Source organism: Choloepus didactylus, chromosome 1, assembly GCF_015220235.1.
Source record: "Choloepus didactylus isolate mChoDid1 chromosome 1, mChoDid1.pri, whole genome shotgun sequence".
Taxonomy (NCBI): Eukaryota; Metazoa; Chordata; class Mammalia; order Pilosa; family Megalonychidae; genus Choloepus; species Choloepus didactylus.
This window is the reverse complement of record NC_051307.1, coordinates 196,926,880-196,952,971: the sequence shown is the minus strand read 5'-3', so window position 1 is coordinate 196,952,971 and position 26,092 is coordinate 196,926,880. Positions and strand designations below refer to the sequence as shown.

The window sequence follows — 26,092 nt, the reverse complement described above, 5'->3', positions numbered from 1 at the left end:
CAATGAAGAAAAAACTAATGAAATGTGGGACCAATAAAAAGCCTCTGGGATTTGAGGTAGTTGAAGAACATATGAAAAATATAGTTAAGAAAAAATGGAATCCAAATGAGAAACAAAAAAACTACCCTTGGCCATCCTGATAGAAAAACTGAAAGGAAACCAAAATGTAAAAGATGCATGAAAAAGGAGAGTATGTAGAAGAAAGTAAAAGAATTTTACAGAATACTAGATTCAACTTTGTGCCAACATGTTTGACAGCCCAATAAAAATGATTTCCAGATATATATATTATCAAAATATACACAAATAGAGGTAGAAAACATGAAGAGAGCAACCACTGAAGAAACTGAAAGGTTGCTAAAGATATACTCCACCTCCAGGAAAAGAATCAGACCAAGATATTTCTAGCTAACCTACATAAGGAATAATTCTTATATTATGCAAACTCTTCCATAGTAATAAAGAGAGAGGGAAAAAAAACCCTTCCAAATTCATTTTGCAAAGCCAGCAAAAACTTTAGCAAATTGAATCTAGTTCTGTACTTAAAAAAAACTTCACCACAAACTGATTTTATTCCAGGAGTGCAAGGAAATTTCAATTACTTGGAAACTTGTCAACAAAATGAATTACAATAAAGGATAAAGCATGTAAAACATAAAACCGTAACAGGTTAACAATAATCTTGATAGAATTTAGCAACCATTCCTAAAAAAAATCCTAATATAGCAATAATTGCTATAGTATGCACTATGTGCCAGGTACTGTTTTAAATGACTTAAATGTATTAACTAATATAATCCTCCATAACCCTATGAAGTAGCTCCATTTTATAGATGGAAGAACTGAGACACCAGAAAGCTAAGAGACTCACCCAGGATCATGCATCTAAGATAAAGTGGTGGAACCAAGATATGAACAAAGGTGCTGGCTACAAAATATGTGCTCTCAATACACCAGACTGCCTCTTCTAAAAATAGGAATAGAAGTGAACTTCCTAAACATGACAGAGTATTTATCAGAACACAACAATGGTAACATGTGAAACCGCAAAACACTGAAAACATTCCCCCTGAAAGTTAAGAACAAGACACAGAATTCCTGTTAGTTACTATTCAACATTTTTTGAAGTTCCTGCTAATGCATTAAGTGGCATACAAATTGGAAATTAAGAGAAAAACAAATAATTATTTATTGTATACTTAGAAAAGCTAGGAAACAAAAACTAAAAAACTATCAAAGTAAAAAAAAAACATTAAAACTAAAAGTAAAAAAAATCACTTACTTTGTTTATACAAACAATAACCAATAGAAACTGAGGTGACTTTCAAATGCAGACCTTTTTCCTCCATGCAAAAAACAGAGTGCTTTTCCCGAAAGGGCATTCATTTTTACTAAGCACCTACACCACTCACTAATGGTGGTGGGCAATACAGCTACGAATAATGCTGGTTCCCACCTTCCAAAGCCTCAGTGGAGAAGAAAATGAACAGACAAGAACCATAAGGTAAAGCTGTAACATCCAACAGGCAGTAGAGGTCATAGTGAATACATGATTGGTAATATCCAATCAGAGTGGAAGGATGCACCCATGTGCCCACATGGGGTTGGGCTCTTCCATGTGAGTCGAGAACTCCCAAAGTAAAACAACTTAAAAAAAAAAAAAAAAAAAAAAAAAAGTACTATCTGCACATCGTCTAAAGGAAAGTGGAAACATAAAAAATATAGCTGAGAACAGAAATTTATTTTAAAATATATATTCACAAATGGCATATTTCCAGTTGTGTCGTTGGTTCACTAACTTTTTTAGGCCACTAATAAACATTCTTTCTAACCTTATCTCGAACGTCTCCCCAAGAATCACACCTTATTTTCCTGCACCTCAACTCTTCTCATTCTTCTCTACTGTCTCTGAGAAGTTAACCAAAGTTCACAAAATCTCTCCCCTTGAAGTTGCCCCTTTAGCTTCTTTCCTCTAACTCTGCCATACTGTCATCCTGTTAAGAGCAAATTTAGGGGACAGGAAGAAATGGACTGGACACCAGAGGCAAAGTTCCCCTAATACTGCAGCCCTCTAAAAGGGTGCAAGGGAAGAGCTGTTGAAGCTCATGTCTAATATATGACTGCAGAAAAAGAATAAATCCTCTGGAAAGATTTCCCGTACCTTACTTGAGGAATGAAAGATGACCTGGAGGTAATTACAATAGTGAAGGGTACAATTCGCACTTTGCTGGTATTAAGATAGCAGTTGCAGATAGACAGGACTAGTTGATAAGGAAAACAGATTAGTTTGGCTCTATTATCTTGCCACAAACCTCATCACTGTGAATTCCAATCATCCAGAAATACTTATAGCTGGGATTTTCAACCATCTTTACCATAGGCCACAAAAGTCAAGTATTCTTAGCAGTAAATTTTGACTCTGCTCTTAACCTGTTTGTTTAGGAAGCACGGTGCAGTCAGCTAGTTCAGAACTGGAGTCTGTGCAGAGCAAAATACATATTAGTGGGACATGAATGTCCATTCTAATATCTAGATACATACGCACACTCACTCACAAATCCATTAGCTCTTTGAGGCTCGAGCAACAATAGTGAGACTTTAGGGGTATAGGTAGAAGACATCAATGAGATCTTTGTATATGATTCCCTATGATGAGATGACACTTCCATCTTCAGGGGTTTCTAGTCTTGGGTGGGTGCAGGGGAAGCGTGCCTACTCTTAACAATGGTTCAATTGAGAGTTGAATAAAAAAAAAATTATTTATATAACAACCACTATGCACAAACTTATCTACACACTAAAAGAAACAAATACCACACCTGACCTCAAAGAGCTTACATGAAGTTGGTATGAAAGTACAGACATATACATCAAGTTGGGAATAATTTACAAGACAACAATTGCACATTGTGGCACCAGCTAATTCAAAGCAGAGATAAAATCGATAGAAGTTTAATTTGAATGAAGAAGAAAGGCACTGATGAGCTGGATCTTAGGCTATGAGGAATACAGATTAGCAAGCACAAAAAGGTTTTCTAGGTAGGAAATGACAAGTGATGAAGGTCTAGATTAGAGAAGTTTAAAAAGTAAATAGAAAGGGCAATAGCCAATACACAGGAAAAAGTCAATCTTGGAGAATGATTTTATGTAAATGGTAAAATGGAGGAGCTGGAATAGAATAAAAAAGACATGATCTCTGTCCTCGAGAAGCATGATCCGATTATGAGATGAAAAACTAAGAAAATTACACAGATTAAAACAATTTTTTTTGTAAAGAAGAAATCTGCAAATAAAAGAAAATGTGGTCCTTACTTTCTCAATAGTGAAGAAGGATTACACTAAGTTATTCCCACTCTCCCACCTTAGTGATCCAATGGAAAACATTTAGAGAATGGTCCACTGTGATTAGTGGTTCCAAGAGGAGGCTCTGCCTTAGAGATTCATGTTTTAGGAAACTGACTGAGTCAGACCTGAGTGCTTCTCTCCAGTGTGAGTTCGCTGGTGGTGATTAAAAGTGGAACGCTGACTGAAGGCTTTCCCACACTCACCACATTCATAGGGTTTCTCTCCAGTATGAACTCTCTGGTGCACAATCAGCTGAGAGCTGTCACCAAAAGCTTTCCCACAATCATTGCATTTATAGGGCTTCTCCCCAGTATGGGTTCTCTGATGCACCATAAGGCTGGAGCTATAACTGAAGACCTTCCCACACTCATTACATTCATATGGTTTCTCACCAGTGTGAATTCTCTGGTGTATAATGAGGTGTGAATTTTGGTTGAAGGACTTACCACACTCACTGCATTTATAGGGCTTTTCACCGGTGTGAAGTCTCTGATGCCGAATGAGACATTTACTCAGACTGAATGCCTTACCACACTCTCTACATTCGAAAGGTTTTTCTCCAGTATGAATTCGCTCATGATCAACCAGCTGGGAGTTCTGATTGAAGGCTTTCCCACATTCATTACATTTGTATGGCTTTTCCCCAGTGTGGAGGCTCTGATGTCGAATAAGACATTTACTTCGACTGAAAGCCTTGCCACATTCATTACACTCATAAGGCTTCTCCCCTGTGTGGATTCTCTGATGGTCAATAAGATTTCTATTGGAACAGAAAGCTTTTCTGCATTCATTACACTTGAAAGGTTTCTCACCAGTGTGAAGTACCTGATGTCGGACGAGACTTTTACTTCGAATGAAGGCCTCCCCACATTCACTGCATTCATAAGGTTTCTCCCCAGTATGGGTTCTTTGGTGGTCAATGAGCTGGGAACTCTGAGTGAAGGCTTTTGTACATTCATTGCATTTATAAGGTTTCTCCCCATTATGAAGTCTCTGGTGTTGAATGAGATGAGAGCTGTGCCGATAGGTCTTCCCACACTCGGTGCATTCATAGGGTTTCTCCCCTGTGTGGATTCTGAGATGAACAACGAGCTGAGAGGTCTGTCTGAAGGTCTTACCACACTCATTACATTCATAGGGCTTCTCGCCAGAATGGACTCTCTGATGGCCAAGGAGGTGTAAGCTCCGATTGAAAGCTTTGCCACATTCATCACACTGATAGAATTTCTGTCCCTTCAGAGCTCCCTGATGTTCAGCAGGACTGGAGGATTGATCAGAATGTTCCCCAAGTTCCTTATAGTCCTCACATTTGTCTCTCATAGGTTTTTTTTTATCCTCACTTTCCAGTCTGCTCCCTTCTTCATCTGAAGGCTGCTGCCCTTCTGGCTTCTCTAAAATATCTTCACGGACATCTCCAGCCTCCAGTGCCCGAGGAACCATCCCACAGAGTCCTCCTGATGCCCTATCAGATTTCTCGTACCCTTTAGAAATGTCCTGCTTTGGAATCACCTCTGAACTCTCTGTCCTGTTCTCACCTGCTGCCAAAAGAAAGAAAGAAACGTTTACTCATTTCTTACCCTGTTGAGGAAACAGAATCATTAAGATAAACTTCAGGTTATGGGTAAGGAATGAGGAGATGGGAACAGGAGAGAAAATGGAAAATAGCTCATTTTTTCCCTCACAGACAGCAAAACAAAGAGAGGGATAATGGTCAGTGGAGGAGGGTAGGAGAAAAGATATCAGGGACAGATGTTGAGCCACCACCGCCACATTAAAGGGACAATTGGCAAGGCAAGAGACCGGACGGTACTGTGTGACGTGATCTCACAAAAGTTACTGAAATGCTATGTCTCCTCAGTAAAATGACAAAGTCTAACTTTCCAGCTATGACATTGTATAGTTTCATGGTTTTCAGAAAAAATGTTAGGAGAGAAGGGTGGCAAACACTTCAACTCAAGTATAAGAAAAAGTGAGGGCAAAGATGGCAGTGAGTTGATGGGAGAATTACTTATGAGGGTATGATTAGGAAAAAATACACACAAAAAGAGTGATTCTGGTATGACAGGACAGTGACAAGATTTAGAGAAACTATGTTTCAGAAAACAAGATATGCCAAATGGTGGGGAACAGTGTTGAAGGGGAAAGCAGAGGTCTAAAAGTGGGAACTCCCCCTGGTTCCCGGAGAACTGGATGCATAGGAACCAGTACTGGACTCATGAAAAAATTAAGAAAGACATCAGTGACTTGAAATATGAATCAAAATATGCCTTTGGAATCTTAAGTCTCTGTAATAAGGAAACTGAACACTTGAACATTTGCTTTTGAATTCTGGAGACTAGAAAAGCTGGGAGAAGGCAGAGTAATCATGGTCATAGCTAAACATGAAGATGTTAGTTCCTCTCAGTCACGTCTTAATCAGGGCCACAAACCATCATGCCATTTTAGTTTATGACAAATTAAAGATGTCTGGGTCTCTTACTTCTAAGCCTACCTTCTCCAGTACTACTTGTTAACACAGAACCTGCCTTTCCAGTAGCCCCTTCCAGGAAGCTACCCTGCTCGTCTTTGCCAAAACAGAATCTTAGTGCCAAGTGACTCTGTTCATCCCATCATGGACCATAGGTGATAGGACCAGGGCCAGCCACTAGATCCAAGAGTAACTTATCTGTAGGTTAAGCATTAGCCTCTGATATGGCCTGAGGCTAAAGCCGATCACGATTTAGTGGTTGAGCCAAATGGAGTCCTTCTCTTAGAGAATTCTGAACTGGAAGTAGAGAAAAGATAAGACAATTAAGAGCAAGAGCTGAAGTTGAAAAGAGGCACAGACAGAAGCCAAGCCATTAGGAGCCATGACAAGCAGAAATTAGAAGGGAACGTAAACTATAATTAAGAAGGAACTAAGAGGGAAACAACAGATTCACAATAAAGAAACTGGGTAGCAGCAAAGAAAAGAACTAGAGAGAAGACAGATATGAGGGAGTAGCTGGGTTAAGTTTAGAGTGGAACCTTGGCATAGAGATTCATCTGCTTTTGCTGTTGGGGCTGCCCTGGGTCAAGGCCCAGCCTCCACAAGGCCCTTTTTCCCACAGACTAGACTAAATGAACAGTTTGTTCTGGTTCCCATTACCTTTATGTCTTAACATACAGGAACAATAACTTGAGTGATTCTCCATACCTTATAACTAAAAATATTAATCAGTAATAATGAAGCAAAAATAATGTTGATAATTGTTAAAAGCTTGGTGATGGGTACAGAAAGACCCATTATACTATTCTACTATTCTCTCTACTTTTGTTTACGTTTGAAAATTTTCATAATAAAAAGCTTAAAAATACACAGCAAGGAAAATATAAAGAATGTGGTCTCTAAGTTACTGGAGAACAGAATCATTACCCAGTGAAGTCATCCTGTGATAATTTTCCAGCATCATGCTCCGGTACAGGACTCTCTGACTGAGTGCTGGACTTTTCCACTTCTTCTGAGTATGGTCGACAGACAGGTTCTTATACACTGCAGACTCCTGAAATGATAAACATCTATTGCTCAGGAACCTCCCCACCCTGAAGGGCAAAGGGCAGAGGGTACAGGCTCTTGATGGGCAAAGAGGGTGGGGAAAGAAGAGAAGCTGGGAAGAGACATCTAAAAGGACAAATCCAGGGCAAGATATAGTCCATTAATTCAACAGAAAGGATCCAGCCCCAGATGAAGCCATTAGGCAGAGAAACCACGGGAGGAGTCTCAGTATGGGGTAGAGGCCTGGAGATGAATTCTAGTCATTCTTGAGTCACAGAAATGAAAATTCGGGAAGGACAGAAAGAATCAAGCTCACCTGGGACCTGACCATCCGAAGCACAGTTGCCTGGTCTCCTGATTTCCCCACTTGGGGAAGGGCAGGAAGTGGGGAAGCAAGTTGAGCTGAGGGAGGAAAGAGAGCTATGAGTGGGACAAGTCCTTATTGGGCTCCAATAAGATCTGTATCTGTATGCCCAATGAGTGGATTTAAGAGAACCCAGGCAGCTCCTCACACACTGACTCTCTGCCCTTTTCCACAAAGGCATTATCCTAAGTGTACTGTGACTTTTCCCTGGAGGGAGCATAGAAGTAAAATGCTATTTTCCCTCGTAAGGCAGAATTAGATGCTTCTCTCAGTCCTCTCTCTCTTCAACCTCTCTGAATGAAGCTACACTTCTGACCACATTCTTCCTCCTAGCACCAGCCAAGCCTGATTTCTCCCTTGCCTCTTGGGCCCCTCATTGACTGTTCTGTCTTTCTGCTCTGGTCCTCTCATTATGGGCACTCTTCAAACCTCTGGCCTCAGTGCTTCCCTTTTTTCTCTGTCAGAGATCTTATGAACTCTCATTGCTTTGAGGCTGTCCTCACAGTTCTCACCTCTGTCCCAGACCCCCATCAAGACTTCTAATTGCCTACTGGACATCTTACTTGGGCTTCCCACAATACCTTAAACTCAGTATCTAAAATGCATATTTTTATCATCTTCCTTTCCTGACTTCCCAAGTTCTGTCAATGATTCAACATTGGTCAGACTCTCTAACTCCCCCCTTTCCCTTCTTCAAAACCAAGTCCCATGGATTCTTCCTTTATAACGTGTCTCTCACATCTATCTCATTCCGTTCCACTCACCCCAGTTCAGGCAGTAATTGCCTCACATCTATTCTGCTGCACTAGCTTCTTACTAGTATTCTCCCCCATTCAATCTACAGGGTTTACCTAGGCCAGAGTAATCCTCCTGAAACACTGCTTAACACATAATTTCCTGCCTCCTAAAATCTTCTTGGTCTCATCCCCAAGGCCCATGTAAGCAGGCCTCAGCCTCCCAAATCCACAGCCCTCCCATATGGGAGCCCAAGGAACCCTTGGCTTAGGGACTTTGCTTATATTCTGTTCCTGACATACCTACCACTTTTCTCACCCTTTCAAAATCCTCCCCTACTCTTCACTGTCCAATCCCACTGCTACCTCCTTCATGAAGCATCCCCTACCTGCTCCAGCCCACAATGATCTCTTGCCTTTTACAATGCCCATATTGCTCAACTGTGACTAGGTCAAATGCCTGGGAATGGATACCACATGTGTCTCTTATGAGGTTGCCAATTCTTTATATGTTTGACTGAACCACCTGCCAGCTAGGTAACAAGCTCTTTGACAGGGTCCTATATCTCTCTAGCTCCTTACACTGCCTACAGTGCCTGACATGTGCTCAGCAAAAACTCAGTAAATACATGAATGTTTGGAGAATAAGCAAAAGTCACAGACAAGGTCACCAGGGAAGGAGGACAAAGGACAGTGAAGGATTCCAATGAAATGGGAGGTTGGGAGATGAAGGAAAGGAGACTCCAGGGAGGTGTGACTTGAGCCAGGGCTGAGAAGGTGAGTACCAAAGTGCCTGGTGGGGAGGTGGTGTACCACTGGGGCATGGGAAGGTGGCTCCAGGTGGACTCCAGGGACTAAGCCTCCACTGAGGGGTGAGGTAGGAGGTGATTCCTCCATTGAATCCAGAGCTGTTGTCTCTTCCAAATGCGTTTCCTGTTCCTGTGCTGTGGCTGAAACCTAGAGACAAAGAAATACAATTGGGTTCAAGCGAGTATCCCTGAAGGTACTGAACCTAAAACCTCTGAGAAGACCCTCTAAAAGCCAGGGAAAAGAAGAGCAATTTCCTTCCAAACTGAGCAGTACAGCCTAGCCTGGAAAAACGCATCCAAAGAAGAATCTAAAGCTTATAATCCTCCTTGCCATCTATTATAGACTAAATTATGTACCCCAATTTAGACATGTTCTTATTCTTAATCCAAATTCCTGTGGGTGTGAAGCCATTGTAAATACAATCTCTTGAAGATGTTAATTTAGTTAAGGCGTGGCTAAACTGAATGAGATTAGGTCTTAATCTGGATTACTGGACGCTTTCTACATAGAAAGAAACCAGAAGCCAGAGTGAGAGAAAGCCATCAGGAGGAGCCCGAAGCACGAAGTCAGCAGGAACCTGAAAGAGAAAGAAGACATCTCAATGTGACATGAGGCATGGAAGTAAGTCAAGGAATCCAGACACTACTGACCATGGGAAGCAAGCCTTCTAGCCTCTGAAACCTTGATACAATAAATTCCTGTTGTTTAAATGAACTCATTATGTGGTATTTGTCATAGAAGCCTTGCAACCTAAGACACCATCCTTCTGCTGACCCTCTTAAGGACCATCAGACTCTATAATCGTTCCTACTTTGTCAGGTCTTCAGACACAAATTTACTTATGAAGAACCATTTAGAAAAGGGAGCCAAGAAAGCAATTAGTATTCTCCCCAGGTCCTCAGGCCACAGAAGAGACCATTCAGATATACTGAGGAAATTTTAAAAAAATGATAGATGTGTGTGCCTGTGTATGCATAAATAATGCTACTGAAGCTCATGGCTAAAGCAATACCCCAGAATAGTGGCTAACAAACCTCAAGAAAGCTTTCCCAATTTCTCTCAGCAAGGGTCTCCTCTTCAGAAAAGCCTTCTCTGACCATTGCTGGCAAAGCAACGAAAGTCACTCTCTCTTAAATTACTCAATTATATTTTCTATATAGCAACATTAGACTTTAAACTATCTTATTTAATTTATTTATGTCTTTATTGTCCATCTCTGGACTGGAAAATAAGCTTTTGAAGGTAACAACTTTTTCTATCTTGAACACTAGCTCCAAGTGTTGCCTGGCCCAACAATGATGTCCAATTAATATTTGCTGACTGACTTCCTCTTGGTATTTTGCTAAGAGTTTTTCGGGTTATCTGTAAATCCAGTTTTCAGCGTGTATTACCTCTCCTCAATAATTTATATTAAAAAATTAAATAAGATCAGATAAGACCAGTCTTTAGAGATCTCGGAATACCTCAGGGCATAGGCCTTTTATCACCAACCTTTGCTTACTGTCACCAAAACAGCTTCTCAAAATCTCATTCTGCAGTCTAACAGGGATTACTCTAAAATCCTCTCCCAGCCCTAATGTGCACATGTGCACATGCTTCACCTGCAGCAATAAAGTGGCTCATTCCTGCTCAACAGAATAAATCTGACTTACCCTATTTCTCCTTGCTCTCCTCCTGGACAACTGCCATGGAAAAGCTTCTTGATTTATGTAGCTATTCTATAAACATTTTCTGAGCCCTTAATGGTACAGACATGTCTTCATGTCCTAATGTTGGGAAACTTACATTCTGACAGTAGGGGCAGAGATAGAAATGGAGTCCAAAGACCCCATTCCTTGGCTGGAGCCATGAGTGTTCAGCTGCCCTGCCTGTTGACTGTCAATCTCTTGAGTCTGTGATTCAGTCACGTTCCTCTGAGGTTCCTTGGATAAATGGGAGTATTCTCTCTCACTTAAACAAAGGTAGGAAATAGGAAAATTCTCCTTCCATCAATAAATGACACTGTAACAATTCTTCAGCCATGTATCTTTGTCCATGGTTGGGCCCAGTTGCTCCCCAGACCCTTGCAATGGTTGATTTATTCATGTTTGTTTACTTGTTTACACAAAGAAAATGATGGTTGACAATGGATTTGATAATGCCAAATGGGCAGATAATTCTGGAAAAAAGAACTAGCCCCAGGACTCCAATCAATTGGAACTAGACATAGATCTATTACTTAAAGTCTTGAATAAAATGATGTACTAGGTACTTAGGGAATTTCATACACTAGTTTCCCTGATAAATAACAAAGGGGTAAAAATAAAGGGAACCCTAGTCCACGTAGCTCAGGTAAAAGGGAAGCAATTTGATACTCATTAGGAGGAACTAAGTTACCTATGGGATGGTTTTCTGATATGTCAGCTAATGTCAAACACTAATCTAGGTGATGCTAGCTGAAGCTTCCAAAGAAATTCTGCCTGTGGAAAGCAGCTCAGCCCATGCTCAAGTTTCCAGCCTGACCATCCTGCTGACCTGCCCTACAGATGTCAAGTCTACTCAGCAAGCACCCACAATCACGTAAGCCAATTCCTAGCTATACATATATTTCCTACTGATTCTGCTTCTCTAGTTGGACCCTGACTGATGATACACATGGTCATAGAGCTGGTTAGCTAGTTAGCTCTATGAGCCTAGGAGCCAGGTTTCCCACTCTATCTACTGCTAATTCTTTCCAACTTTCCCTCTAGTTTGTGTTACCTTAGTTTTATACTTTAAAGAACCCCAGAGAACAGGGAAAACCAAAATCAGAATTAAAGAGACAAAAAGACCCCAGTTGGGCCTGGAGAGCTAGCAAAAGGAAAAAATGATGCAAGGCTCAGAGGCATCACCTCTCATAAGGAACCTAAGAGACAGGAAGACAGAGAATTGATTCTGAGAAATCTGAGGAAGTGAGGAATGGGAACTTCTAAAATGAGGGCCCATGCTATCAGCACACCCACAGGCCCAACCTCCCCCTCACCTCCCAGTTTCACCAGTGTGCACACTCCTTGTCTACCTGGAGTGCTAAGTACACAACACAGTATTTCACAAAGTGATTCACATAGCTTGGCTGAGGTTTGCATTTTTGTTTATGGCTTGGAGCACAGAACTATTTCCTCTGTACTCCTGGACCTGGCTTAGAAATCCTATAGGTAAACTGACCCGGAGCCTGGGGAATGGAGAATGTCTATTCTCAGTCTAACCCAAGCACTAGAAATGGTCCCAGATGCCATTCTAGACTACACTGCTCACCTCTCCAGGTCCACTAAGATGTTTCTGGAAATCCTCCACCACGGCCACTGCCTCCTCACCACTCTCAGGGTGATGCAGCTGCACCCAGGTCCGGAGCTCCCCAGGCAGGATGCTCAGGAACTGCTCCAGCACCAGGAGCTCCAGGATCTGCTCCTTAGTGTGAACCTCAGGCATCAGCCACCAGTGACACAGCTCCCGAAGCCGGATTAGAGTCTCCTGAGGCCCAGACATCTCATGGTAACATAACTGCCTGAAGTGTAGCCGGAAGATTTCGCAAACAGGAGGGTGACTCTTCTGAAGACTGCAGCCCTGTCCCCAGGTCTGGCTCCCTGGCTCCTGTTTCATGGTCAAATGCCGCTCCTGCTTCTGGAAAACAGTGTCTCTGGGGGTGAGGCCTAGAGTTCCCCTACCTTTGGTGGCCATTACTACCCTAACAAGAAGCTTGTTCCAGCTGCAGTTCGTCCAGTTAAAATGCTGGTCTGTAATTCAGGTCTCAGAAGCTGTTTTTCAGGGTTGGGGAGGGAGGTGGCAAAAGCGTCACCTAAGAAACATCAAGAGAGAAATCAGAATCCCCAGTGTGTTCAGCCCCAGCCTAATGATAAACCCTCTCGAGTTAAAAAGCAAAACTCCAGGGAAAAAAAAAAAAACAGGAGCACAACCAGAGGACTCTCTAAGCATCTCTCCATGTTGCTTCCTTTCTTAAACTTTCAGTGGCTCCTATCACCTACAGGATAAAACCTAAACGTTTACGCTTCATATTCACACCCCTTCACAACCTGACCTGTTTCAGCCCCATCTCCTACCACTCTGCCCAAATATCCAGGCTAAAACGACAACAATGTTCTCCAATGTGGGAAGTGCTTGATGACCCAAATGGTAAATATGTTTTAATTTTTTTGTTTCCCACCTTTTAAACTCCTATTTAGTGTATGTTTTATAGTGTGTATTAAAATTTGTATAATACATATCTTTAATTTATAAATAAGCCTATGTTGGAAGTGCATGCTCAAAATTCTGACGGGAATGCATAACATAGTTTGGAGACTAAAGCTCTAGAGCAGAGCTGGAAGCCACACATACTCTTTCCCTGTTTGGACTTTTTTCTTCCTCTCAACTTTTGACAAGCTCCTACGTATCTGTCAAGATCCAGAACCAATGCCATTTCTTTTTGAAAGCTTTCCTGATTGCCACATGCAGAGAGATGGTAACCTTCTCTCTGTACCTCTCACTATAACACTATTTTAACTGGTTAATCACAACTTGCCACTCACTCCAAATTGCTGGATGGTTACCAAAGAAAAAGAACCAGATGGAATCAGAAAATGCCAGAAATTTTTCACCTCAACTCACCTCCACCGCAAACCTTACCTGATTCCTCCAGGCACAAGTGCCCTTTTCATTGAAACCTCTGCTGGAGCACTTTTCTCACTGTAATGGCTTGCAGTTTACATGGTTTTCTACCCAACTTTCTGGAAGGACCAAAAGGGCAGAGCTAGCTTCTTGTCATCTTTGTATCCACAGTGCATGGCATATTTGGTGAATGAATGTTGTTCATTTAGTTGATACTTTCAAGGATTTGAAGCTTTCTCTGTATTCAACTCATAAAATCTGTCATATGAATCTGAGGGTAAATTTTTTTTATTTGGTTTTTAGCCTATGTTAATTATTCTAACCAATTGCAGGGCTATGCTTCCAATCCACCATGCATCCTGGTTCTTTAACCACCGTTTGGGCTTCAATTCCTTTAGGAAGGCAAAGATGGACCAAAAAATAATTGTGAGTTCCCCCTCACCTAGAGGTTCAAGTCATTTTCCCACTTCCCTTGCTGTCCTGAATGCTCAGCAGCTCAGCTCACTTGGAATTTTCCTTTCCAAGTCACATTTCACACTTCTGAGACTTGATCTGACCCAGTTCAGACTCTTCGTATTATCTCCAGTGCAAGGCTTGGAAAACATGTACACTTTGCGCTAAACTAGGCTTTTGCAGGGCCGCTCACCTGGCCACATCTGCCCTGTGCATCGCCGTACCCGCTAGTGCCCGGCTTGTGCCCGGTACGGCTGGTCAGAAAAATGGGACAAAGAAGCGGCTCTGTATTGGGCGGCTTCTGAGCGTCAGAGACCGCGTCAACAGGCACAAGGGCGAAGCGTAGTCCCGGACGGCCTCGGCGACGTGGGCTCCAGGCCACAGGGGCTCATGCCTGCCGACGCCGGCCTCGGCCGCGTCTCCCTCCCCACCCTGCACGCTCACCAGGGCACCCACGTCGGCGACCCCCTAGGCGCGGAAGCCAGACACAGCCGCGGCCCGCAGAAGCGAAAAGAATGGCTGAGCCGGAAGCGACTAAAGCCCCCACTTCCGGCTCCTCCAGGATTCCGGAAGTCTCAGTTGTAAAGGTGGGCGCTCGCATTCCCCCTCCCGCCCTTGGAAGAGCAGGCTGATCTGTGATGTCACACAGCCCCGGAGCGACAGAAGTTGAGGAGGGGGTGGACCGCGGCTTGAAGTGGTACGCACCGGCTCGCAGGCCGTTTAAAGTCCAGGCAACCCAGATGCAACCCAAGTCTACCGCTTTCCTTCCAGGTGATCTTGGGAAAGATATCCAACCTCTCTGGGTCGGTTTTTTCACCCGAAAAATGCGGAGCATAGCACAGGACTGTGTCAAAAGAACATCTACTGCAAATAGAAAGAAGAGCGCTTTATTAACAGTATAACAATTCACGTATTGGGCAGGTGTTCCAAAGTGTTTGGGGAGCATTGGGAATTTACAGTTAAAAAAAAAAAAAAAAAGGAAATGGCTTTTGTCAGGCAAGTTCTGTTTTAGCAGTTTATTGGAACATGGAGGCAGATGGAAGCTTGTCCAAAACTGATTGGCCAGAAGATGCCATGAAGGCATCTTTTTCTTATCCTATTTCGGGTAAGTCTTGCTTGCTCTCCAAGCTGCGCATTCCTGAAGTCTCTGAAGTCTGATCACCTCAGCGATGAGGTGTTCACCTAGTGTGCCTCTTTTGCCTGGAGCCATTTTCTAACCCAGGGCCTGAAGGTCAATTTAGAGTTCCTTTAATATTTCCCCCTTTTCATCAAGATCTTTTGTAGAAAGCATTGCTGATGAAGATTGATTTTGTGCTGTCCCATGGTGCTAGGGAAATAGCCTAGGTGTATGCCTAACTGGAAAGGTACAGTGGAGGGGGGAATATGTTACTGTATTACAGACAGTGAGGCAACACTGGGAGAATGGATTACATCAAAAGTCAGCAACAAGATTTCTGGAAGTCATGAGAGGAATATTATTCTGGTGCAACAGTATTTTGGAGTAAGTGAAGATAGCTCTCAGGAGTTTTGTCCTGTAAAGCATCATAAGTGCAGGCCTCAAGATTGAAAGCCTGATTTACCAGGATGATTTTGGAAGTGAGAGATTGTTGAAATGTAGCCATTATTCTGGAAATACAAGTTAAAGATACTATGATAATTATAAGGAATAAAAGGATTGACAGTGTTTGAAATATGCCCCTAATCCAGTCTCCCCAAGATACAAGATTCAAGGAGCTAAATAAATCCCAAGCCTTGAGTTTCTGGTTCTTGCAATATCTGAATCTTTTCTTTGATGACCTTAAGGTTTTGTTCAGTTTTGCCAGATTGATTTACATAAAAAGCAGTGTTTCTCCCTGAAAGGGCAAGAGTCCTTCCTTGCTGAGCTGTGAGGATATCAAGTGCCTTACAGTTTTATAGGACAATGGAGTTGTAAGTTCTCTAATGCCTTAATGGTATTATTAAAGATGCCCACAATAATTTTTGACATGTTTTGGATGGCTTTTTCAAGTTCTGGAATTCCGTGAAACTAAAAAATACTTCTCAGAAATTTCCAGCATACACCAGGCATTTAAATTAATGGGTTATATTCTATAGTGTCCCACTTTGGTCTAAAATGGTTTTTGAGTTGATAAACAAAAGATCCCAGGTGGGCTTTTTTTTTTTTTTTTTTTTTTTTTTAAATCCTAATTGGTCCCTCTTCCCTAGGATAGCCAGTAAAGCTGTTACTGTGCAAGTCCTACTCCAGGCTGATGGTAAGGCTATATAGGCATACTTTCCACATAGGAAGAAATAGTATGTGCTGGCCAGACTGAGAGTTAAGTACTGCCCATAATCCAGTGGTTTTGTTCATGCCTCTCTTAGCCTCCAGAGGTGGAGGAGTTTGCATCTTTTTAGGTAAAGTCTATAAAATTATGGGGTATAGTGGAATATGAACAATAGACATTGTAGTGTAGGCTAATATAATAGGTTGTGGGAATGGTTATCAGTGAGTAAAGTACTTTTAGGGACTTGTGTCCAAGTGAGGACTGAGAATTAGTCTAGATAGATAGTATGATTGTCAGAGTTATAGACAAGGATAACACTTGTGTTCCAATGCCCTGAAAAGTTTCCAGTGGTAGAAAAGGCTGTTTCATTTAGCTCAAAATTATAAGTGTCAAGTATATCATCATCAGAGTCCTATTTGATTTTCATGCCATTCTAGAGAGGATACGTTTGCCTTCCCTTATACCAAAGAGTCTGATTGCAGAGGTTGGCTAGGATAATACCTAGATAAGGTCTGGTGCTGTTATCATCATTTATGCAAAGAAAGAAATTCATTATAGTCTGGGAAATTTATGTTATGGTGGCCCCCTTTTCTTCAAGGGTAAGATAAGTTCAGTGGGGTGACTATTTCTGATGTTTATCTATTGACTGCCCATCCCTTTTGTCCCATACTTGGTCTATGTGAATTGTGCTTTTATGTCTATCCAGGTCCGAATGTCTTTGGGTACAGCCAGTAACTGGGGCCCTCTGTGGAGTCTGAATTAGCCCACACACTGCAATCTGACAGATTGCTCAGGTTGGCATCCTTTGTAAGGCTGGGAAAAAAGGACAGTGAATGGCAAAAGACCAGGAAGGAAAGGAAAAAAAAAAAAATTCATGTTTCTTGATCTGTAGCTCTTAGAGAAAGCGGTCCACATCTGTTGTCATCTACTTCTGGATGAACTGAAACTCTTTTTAGGGTGAGTTTGACGTCACCAGTGGCTGTACTTATCCAGTGGTTAGATAGTGCTCGTTTAAGTTGAGATAGATCTATCCAAGGGCCTATACCAGCAAGTTCAGCAGCACGTCAGCTCATGAGCAGGACCTGAGAAGATCCTTTCCATTGAGGTAACAAAGCGATTTTTAATTGATGTCTTTTCTAATATACACACTCTTCAAGCTGCAGATTTTGGAGGTCAGTTGGAATCAGGCAATGTTCTCCTCCTTCAAGACTTCTTCAGCCTGTGGTCATAAGCTCAAGAGTAGTCATAAGCCTCACAAAATTTAAGTAGGTCCTGTTGGGCAATATTAGGGTCTGTAAATAATATGTGAGAAAGTAGTAAAGGTCTTCCAATAACAATTTCATAGAATGTGAGTTTATCTTTCCAAAGGGGGTTGAGTAGAGATTGAGCAGGACTAGTGGAAGTATTTTAGGCCAGGGTAATTCTAGAGAATCACAAAGCTAATTGTTTGATTTTCCCATTGGTCCTTTCCCCCAGGCTGAAAGATTGGGGTGGTATGGGCAATGCAGCCTTTGATATACAGGGAAGACTTTGCATATTTCTTTAATTATGTGTCCTGTAAAATGAGTGCCTCAAGTGCTATGAAGTTCAGTAGAGTTGCCTCAAATTAGAATGATATTTTCAAGTAGAGTCTTGGCTACAGAAGAGGCAGTAGCTTGACTACAATGGAAGACTCCTACACAGTGAGAGAACATACAGGTTATTACTAGCACATAGTTTTATCTATGAGAAGTGGGAAGCTGGATAAAGTCCATTTACCAGATTAGCATTGGCTCAGAAGGTAAAGGAAAATGTCCTATGGGAAACTTTAATGGCTTTCCTGAGTTGTTGTTGACATGTTTGACAAAAAGTATGGAACTGGTGAACAATATTATAAAAGTGTCCCCACCAGTATTTTTCCATTATTTCTATCATTTTGGCTGTTCCAAGGTGTGTGAGTGAATGAAGTACACAGCGCACTGATAATTTTAGGGCATCTGGTAATACTGGGTGACTGTTATGCCCTATCCAGATATTTTCTTTAGAGTCTACTTTACATCATATTTCTTACCTAAGCTCTTCTCTTTGGGAGTTGCCAATTCTTGATATTTTATTAAGTCATCAGGTTTGCAGTGGGGGTTTGATCCAGTGTACAAAGCTAGATTGATTTTTGTGAGAGAGTTCAGGCTGCTACCTTATCAGCCCAATCAGCCAAGTTGTTTCCCTTGCTTTCATCTGAATTGAACGGTTTGAGGGTTTCACAGGTGTAAACTTTAACTTTGATAGCCTTGGGTAGCAAAAGAGCATCTAATAAGTTAGACATATACTTTCTGTTCCTAATTGCAGCTCAAGAGGAGGTAAAGAACCCTGTTTCCAGAAAATACCAAAATCATGTACTAAACCAAAAGCATATCTGCTATCAATGTAAATGTTTGTTCTTAACCTTTTAGAAATTTGGCAAGCTTGAGTAAGAGTTATCAATTCTGCCTTTTGAGGGAAAGTGTCCTTAGGAAGAAACTGCTCTCAAGAACCTTTAAGGTAGTTACTACATATCCAGCTTGGCATCTGCCACCTGGGGCCTCAGTTTTTAAATATGACCTATTAGTAAAGATGATTAGATCTGGGTTATCTATAGGGGTTTCCCTGAGGTTGGGCCTAGGGGGAAAGTAGGGTTTCAGTAAGAATTAGGCAGTCATGATCAGGTGCTCCTTCATCAAGAATTGGAAGCAGAGTGGCAGGGTTTGGGGGGAGGCCTTATGAATGTGTAAATGAGAGGGAGAGATAAGCATAAGTTTAAAGGAAGTGAGTTATGCAGCAGAGAGATGTTGAGTTAAAGCAGAATTAAACAAAGATTCCACAGCATGAGGAACAAAAAGATCAAGTTGATTTAGTATAACTTTATCTGCAGTAAGTTCAACTAGTTTGGTTGCTGCAACCACTGATTGGAGACAAGGCAGGTATGCTCAGGCTGTAGGATCTAATTGCATACTGTAATATCCAGTGGGCCTCTTGACTCTTCCATGCTCTTGGGTTAATATCCTAAGGCATTTAGGAGAGGATGTGCCCTAGCTATTGGACTTCTTGATGCACGCATTGGAGTTTGTCCTTAGAGGCTTTATAACACCTTAAGGGTAGCTGTTGTAATAAATGTAGGGAATCAACCTGATGTATTTGTTCCTTGGGGTAACATACCAAGGTGATCATCAATATTTTGTATAAGAGCAGAACCTTGTAAGCCATTTTCAAGGATTTGAGAAAATTAAGTAGGGAATTCTGTGAATCCCTGAGACATAATAGTCCAAGTATATTATAATTCATTCCATGTGAATGTGAATAGATATTGGCTATCAGGGTGGACAGGTATGCTGAAGAATGCACTATAGAGGTCAACTACAGTGAAATGGGTAGGAGGGGATGAGGATTTGGGACTTGTCTTATTTTATTTTATTTTATTATTTTTTTTTATCTTCATTTTATTGAGATATATTCACATACCACGCAGTCATACAAAACAAATCGCACTTTCGATTGTTCACAGTACCATTACATAGTTGTACATTCATCATCTAAATCAATCCCTGACACCGTCATTAGCACACACACAAAAATAACAAGAATAATAATTAGAGTGAAAAAGAGCAATTGAAGTAAAAAAGAACACTGGGTACCTTTGTCTGTTTGTTTCCTTCCCCTATTTTTCTACTCATCCATCCATAAACTAGACTTGTCTTATTTTAGAACTAAAATTTTCTAATTGCAATCATAAAAACACAAATTATCTAATGAAAAGGATCCCCAAGTTGGCCATTGAATAGACAGACTATTGTGGATGATATTTTGCTATAGATCCAAAATCAAACATGAATGGACACCAAAGTGTTTGAATGTGTAGTTAGCCAGAGTTCCTGAAGGAAATTCAGAAGCTTTTTTTGTACCACTGGTACCCATGACCAGCAGAACAGTAAGTCAACTCAAGTAACAAACAAAATAAAGCTCAAAAAGCTGCAACACAAGGAAGCAGAGCCTGCATCTCAGAGAACTTACCTTTGGCCTTTGAAGAGACTTTAGGAGACAAGCCTAAAGGGCTCAGTGGGTACCAGTATCTGTGCCTGGCAGAGACCTTGGAGGCCAAAGAAGAGTTCTTTGGATCCAATTTCTGACACCAAAATTGTCAAAAGAACTGTTACTGCTGATAGAAAGAAAGGAGCTTTATTAACTGTATAATAATTCACGCATTGGGCAACACCAAGTAAAAGCAGGTGTTCCAATGTATTTGGGAATTTATGGTCCAAAAATATAAAAAAGGGGAAATGGTTGTTGTCAGGCAAGTTCTGTTCTAGCGGATTATTGGAACATTAAGGCAGAAGGAAACTTGTCTGAAACTCAGTCAGATTTAAGCCTCTTTTTCTTGTCCTATTTCCTGAAAGTCTTGTTCTCACATCTGCACATTCCTGAAGTCTGAATGCATCGGTGTAGGTTGTCCACCTTCTATGCCTCTTTGTAACCCAGGGGCTGAAGGTCAGTGTGCCAGTTTGAATGTATTATGTCCCCCCAAATGCCATTATCTTTGATGCAGTCTTGTGGGGCAGACGTTTTGGTGCTGATTAGATTTGCATGGAAATGCGCCCCACCCAACTGTAGGTGATAACTCTGATGAGATATTTCCATGGAGGCATGGCCCCACCCATTCAGGGTGGGTCTTGATCAGTGGAGCCATATAAATGAGCTGACGGGCAGAGGGAACTCAGTGCAGTGCAGCTGTAAGTGACATTTTGAAGAGGAGCTACAGCCAAGAGGGACATTTTGAAGAAAGCACAGGAGCTGCAGATGAAAGACATTTTGAAGATGGCCGTTGAAAGCAGACTCTTGCTCCGGAGAAGCTAAGAGAAGACAAATACCCCAAGTGCAACTAAGAGTGACATTCTCGAGGAACTGCAGCCTAGAGAAGAACATCCTGGGAGAAAGCCATTTTGAAACCAGAACTTTGGAGCAGATGCCAGCCACGTGCCTTCCCAGCTAACAGAGGTTTTCCGGACACCATTGGCCATCCTCCAGTGAAGGTCTGATCGCTGACGTGTTACCTTGGACACTTTATGGCCTTAAGACTGTAACTGTGTAACCAAATAAACCCCCTTTTATAAAAGCCAATCCATCTCTGGTGTTTTGCATTCTGGCATCATTAGCAAACTAAAACAGTCAGTTTAGAGTTCCTTTAACAGCTGTGAGCAATGAATGAGATAACATACAAGATACGGCATAGCAAAAGGCCTGGCACATCTTGAGCATTCAGTTATTATATCGTGTGCTGTCCAATGCATTTTCACCCAATCTGAGTCTCAATGAAGTGAGCAGCAGGCATCCTCATTTTAGGAATGAAGAAGCAGGCCCAGGGACTGTGGTATTTCAGTCCATAGATGTAGTTAATACTTTCCACAACAGTACTGACAGCCTGGGGTCCAAGGAGAGGCCAGAAAGCCCATAAAAGCATAATCTACGATGCAGCTAATGTGTTGCAATTAGACATAGTCTCTAGGAGGCAGGTGTTACCCATGTGGACTTTGCTCTGAGGATGGATTGCAGACAGAAGCAGATATGAACAGGTCCTGCTGCTAACATGATTGAGGAGGCCCTGAAGGCATAATCTCTGGTTGTAAAGGCCATGGGTGAAGGGCAACAGGATAAGATGAGTCACTTCCTGATGGAGTTAACTATGTATCTTATGTATCTTATTGTTGCCCAGAAGGAGGGTAGGTTCTTTATAGGGTCCTAAGTAAGAGTCTCCTGGGCTGTCCATGGGTCAGCAATGTCCCAAGGGTGTCCCGGGCCTCACTCTGGCCCTGCCATGTGTCCTTCATGTCTCTGCATAGACCAGGACAGAAACAAAGGCATCAGATGTCTGCTGCAGAGTTTTCACAGGCTTAAAGGAGGCATCTGGGAGCAATCTTTGTCCACTATGCCTAATGGGTGGCCTCCTGACATTCAGTTCACCCTCTACATTTGGAAACGTCATGGGAATGTCTTGGCTATCTGGGCTTGAGCCTCTGCCTGACATTACCACTGGACATGGCCCATTGGTCTATCAAGGCTTTAGAAACTCAGGGTTCTTCTTTGTTTTTTGTGATCAGATACGTGTTCATTTATTAAGCAAATACATATTGAGCACACACTAAGTGGCAGGTGCTGTTCTGCTTTTGTGCTGAAAACACACTGGTGAGCAAAAACAAAGCAAAACAAGCATAACTCTTTTCCTTAGGAAGTTACACTATGATGTTTACCTTGAGATAGGAGGTGAGGGGTCATTTCTGCATTCATCTCAGTTACTAAGTAATTTTTTTAACTGCAAATTTTATTGAGATATATTCACACACCCTATAATCCATCGAAAGTATACAATCAGTGTCTCACAGTATCATCACCTAGTTGTGCAATCATCACAATCAATTTTAGACTATTTTCATTACTCCAAAAAGAAAAATAACAAATAGATGTAAAAAAGAAAACCCCCAAACACCCCCTACCCCTTACTCTCCCCCATTATTGACACATAGTATTGGTGTGGTACATTTGTTACTGGTAATGAAAGATTATTAAGATATTACTGTTAACTATAGTCCATAGTTTACAATGGGTACTTTTTCTCTCATATACTACTCTATTATTAACTGTTTGTACAAGTGTCATACGTTTGTTCTAGTTTATGAAAGAACTTATTTATATTTGTAGTGTTAATCATAAACATCATCTACCACAAGGTTCACTGTGTTATATACACTCCCATATTTTAATCTTTAGCTTTCCTTTTGGTGACATACATGACTCTAAACAATCCCTTTCAACCATATTCATGGACAATTCAGCATTATTACTTATAATTCCAATAATGAGCTACCATCACCTCCATCCATTTCCAAACATTTAAGTTCAACCTCATTAAAAATTCTGTTCATATTAGGCAGCCGCTATCCATAATATAGCCTCATTCTATCTCTTGGTAACCTATACTCTAAGTTTTATGACTATGAGTTTACATATTCTAATTAGTTCATATTAAGGAAATCATACAATATTTGTCCTTTTGTGTCTGACTTATTTCACTCAGCATATGTCCTCAAGATTCATCCATGTTATCGCAGGCATCAGGACTACATTCCTTCTTGCTGTTGAGTAATATTCCATCATATGTAAATACATTTTGTTTTTCCATTTAGCGGTTGATGGATAGTTGGATTATTTACATATTTTGGCAATTGTGAATAATGTCGCTATGACCATCAGTGTGCAAATGTCTGTTACATGTCCCTGCTTTCAGATCTTCTGAGTATAGACCGAGTAGCAGAAATTCCAGGTCATAGGGCAACTCAACAGTTAGTTTTCTGAGGAACTGCCAAACCTTCCACAGCAGCTGCACCATTTTACATTCCCACCAGCAGTGAATGTGTTCCTATTTCTCCACATCCTCTCCAACACTTGTAGTTTCCTGTTTGTTTAATAGCAGCCATTCCAATGGGTGTGAGATAATATCTCATTGTGGTTTTGATTGCATTTCCCTAATAGCTGTTGAAGATGAGCATCTTTTCATGTGCTTTTTAGCCATTTGTGTTTCCTCTTTGAAGAAATATCTATTCATGTCTTTTGCCTATTGTGTTGTCTGTCTTTTTACTGTTAAGTTGTAGGATTTCTTTATATATTCTGGATATCAAACCCTTATCAGATATGTGGTTACCAAATATTTTTCCCATTGAGTTAGCTGCTTTTTCACCATTTTGACAAAGTCCTTTGAAGTACAGAAGTATTCAATCTTGAGGAAGTTCCGTTTATTTTTTCTTTCACTGGGTGTAAGGTCTAAGAAGCTACCTCTTTTCACTATGTCTTGAAGATGTTTCCCTATATTTTCTTTTAGGAGTTTTATGGTACTGGCTTTTATGTCTAGACCTTTGACCCACTTTGAGTTTATTTTTGTATTGGGGATCAGGTGGGGGTCCTCTTTCATTCCTATGGATATGGATATCCAGTTCTCCCAACACCATTTATTGAAGAGATTATTTTGTCCCAGTTTAGTTGATTTGAGGGGCCTTGCCAAAAATCAGTTGACCATAGATATGAGGATCTATTCCTGAACTCTCAATTCAATTCCATTGATCAACATGTCTATCTTTGTGCAGTACCATGCTGCTTTGACCACTGTGGCTTTATAATAAGCTTTAAAGTCAGGAAGTGTGAGTCCTCTCACATCATTCTTCTTTTTCAAGATGTTTTTGGCTTATTGAGGACCCTTTCCCTTCCAAATAAATTTGATAACTGGCTTATCCAATTCTGCAAAGTAGTTTGTTGGACTTTTGGTTTGTATTTCATTGACTCTGTGGATCAATATGTGTAGAATTGACATCTTAATGACATTTAGCCTTCCTATTCATGAACATGGAATGTCTTTCCACTTGTTTAGGTCTTCTTTGATTCCCTTTAGCAATGTTTTGTAGTTTTCTGAGTACAGGTCCTTTATATCCTTGGTTAAGTTTATTCCTAGATAACTAGTGTATGGGCAGATGAGTAATAAACAATGACAAAAAGTATATTAAAAATGGGATAAGGGGTATGGGATGGTTTAGGTGTTCTTTTTTCTTTTTTTCCTTTTAATATACATATATATTTTCTTTATTTTGCAGTAATGAAAATGTTTGAAAATTGATTGTGGCGATGAATCCACAACTATATGATAATACTGGGAGCCACTGATTGTATACTTTGGATGGATTATATGGTGTATATCTGAAAATTGCATTAAAAAAACAAAAAAAAAAGTTTATTCCTAGATAATCTTTTTTTCTCTCCACTTTGGCAGATCACATTTTCCAAATACTTTAGTCAGTTAATTTACACTTTAAAAAAAAAAAAAAAAAGCTGATTTAAAAAAAAAGTCAACACAGTTTCAGAATCCAGAGAATGTCAGTAATGTTGATGGGCACTGGATTGAAACAATTTGATCATCTTCTGATACAGATAATATCTATACAAAAAGATTCTTAGATTCCATTTTTTTTTTTTTTTTGCTTCATTGTTATTTGTGGCTTGTTTTCTTTGAGCAATAAAGGATACATAAACTTGTCTGCTCCTAGGAAGCAATACATGCACACAACTGCTTCCAAAGGGAGGATGCTTTTCATGAAGGTCACAATGTCATGAGTCGGAGGATGCAGATCATGGACCGGTCGGTTAGGATGGTTTTCATGGCCTTCTTCACACAGTAATTGGGCTTCAGGGGTGGCAGAAAAGGTTTAATTTCTTTCCTGATTCGGCAGCCTCTGAAAATGCCGGTGTCTACAAGGTAAGGGCGAACCAATGTTGTTTTAATTCCATCCTTTTCAGCAGCATTTAGCTCATGGCTCAGGGATTCGTGAAAACCCAAATTTACTGGCACAGTAATCCTCAACTCCAGCAATACTGAACAATCCCAAGGTCCTTGCAACTGTTACAATATGACCATGATTGATCTCCAGATTGCATGAAGAAAAGCCTTAGTGGTCCAGAAGTGTGCGTGCCAATTGACCATCATGGTTCTCCAGAAAGGTGACGCCCAGAGACCACGCCGGCATTATTGACAAGGACGGAGACCTCGCCAACCTCCTTGCGACCCTTTTCAGCTGTCGGGTAGACATTCTGTCTCGTCCCCACACCACAGGTGTAGATAAAAACCTGCAAGTTACAGTGGCGCATAATTTCTTCCTCACCTTCCCAGCTTGCAGAGCGGCGGCATCCGCCGCCTCCAGGTCACGGTAGATGAGGCGTTCCATGCCCGCTGTCTCCTCGTTGCTCTGCGGGTTGAGTGCCAGAGCATTAGCTGCTCCCGACGCTGGGCGAACTCGAGCGAACTCGAACGCGAAGTGTTGAGGCACACCACCCGGCCCGCCACGCTCTTCTCCTTGGGCGGTACCAGCCAGTGCGCCGCGGCCAGCACGAACGCCCAGAGCTCTTTGAAGGTGACCACGAAGAACACCCCCACGATGTTCAT

At 41.3% G+C, this 26,092-nt stretch overlaps 2 protein-coding genes and 1 pseudogene across 12 annotated transcripts in view; 1 reads left to right on the top strand and 2 right to left on the bottom strand.

The window, feature by feature from the left end:
• Positions 1–14,355, bottom strand: part of ZKSCAN7 (zinc finger with KRAB and SCAN domains 7) — a 23,125-nt gene extending 8,770 nt beyond the window's left edge. For 4 of the 11 annotated variants that reach the window (XR_005218690.1, XM_037848685.1, XM_037848679.1 and 1 more), the window contains exons 1-6: positions 13,409–14,355; positions 12,041–12,581; positions 8,743–8,914; positions 7,176–7,261; positions 6,740–6,866; positions 4,171–4,883 (exon numbers count right to left, since the gene is read on the bottom strand). Coding sequence is in view for 9 of the 11 variants with exons in the window: in XM_037848685.1 (XP_037704613.1) it covers positions 4,171–4,883; positions 6,740–6,866; positions 7,176–7,261; positions 8,743–8,914; positions 12,041–12,463 (1,521 nt within the window). In the remaining 2 variants the exon portion in view is untranslated. Of the gene's footprint in view, positions 1–1,682; positions 4,884–6,024; positions 6,110–6,739; positions 6,867–7,175; positions 7,262–8,742; positions 8,915–12,040; positions 12,582–13,408 lie in introns of those variants that run through there. The other 7 variants (XR_005218689.1, XM_037848675.1, XM_037848670.1 and 4 more) reach the window with 5 other exon arrangements.
• On the bottom strand, positions 14,102–26,092 carry LOC119526655 (annotated as a pseudogene).
• Positions 14,192–26,092, top strand: part of LOC119543724 (zinc finger protein 445-like) — a 60,511-nt gene continuing 48,610 nt past the window's right edge. The window contains exon 1 of the mRNA XM_037848654.1: positions 14,192–14,948. The gene's annotated coding sequence lies outside the window, so the exon portion shown is untranslated. The remainder of the gene's footprint in view (positions 14,949–26,092) is intronic.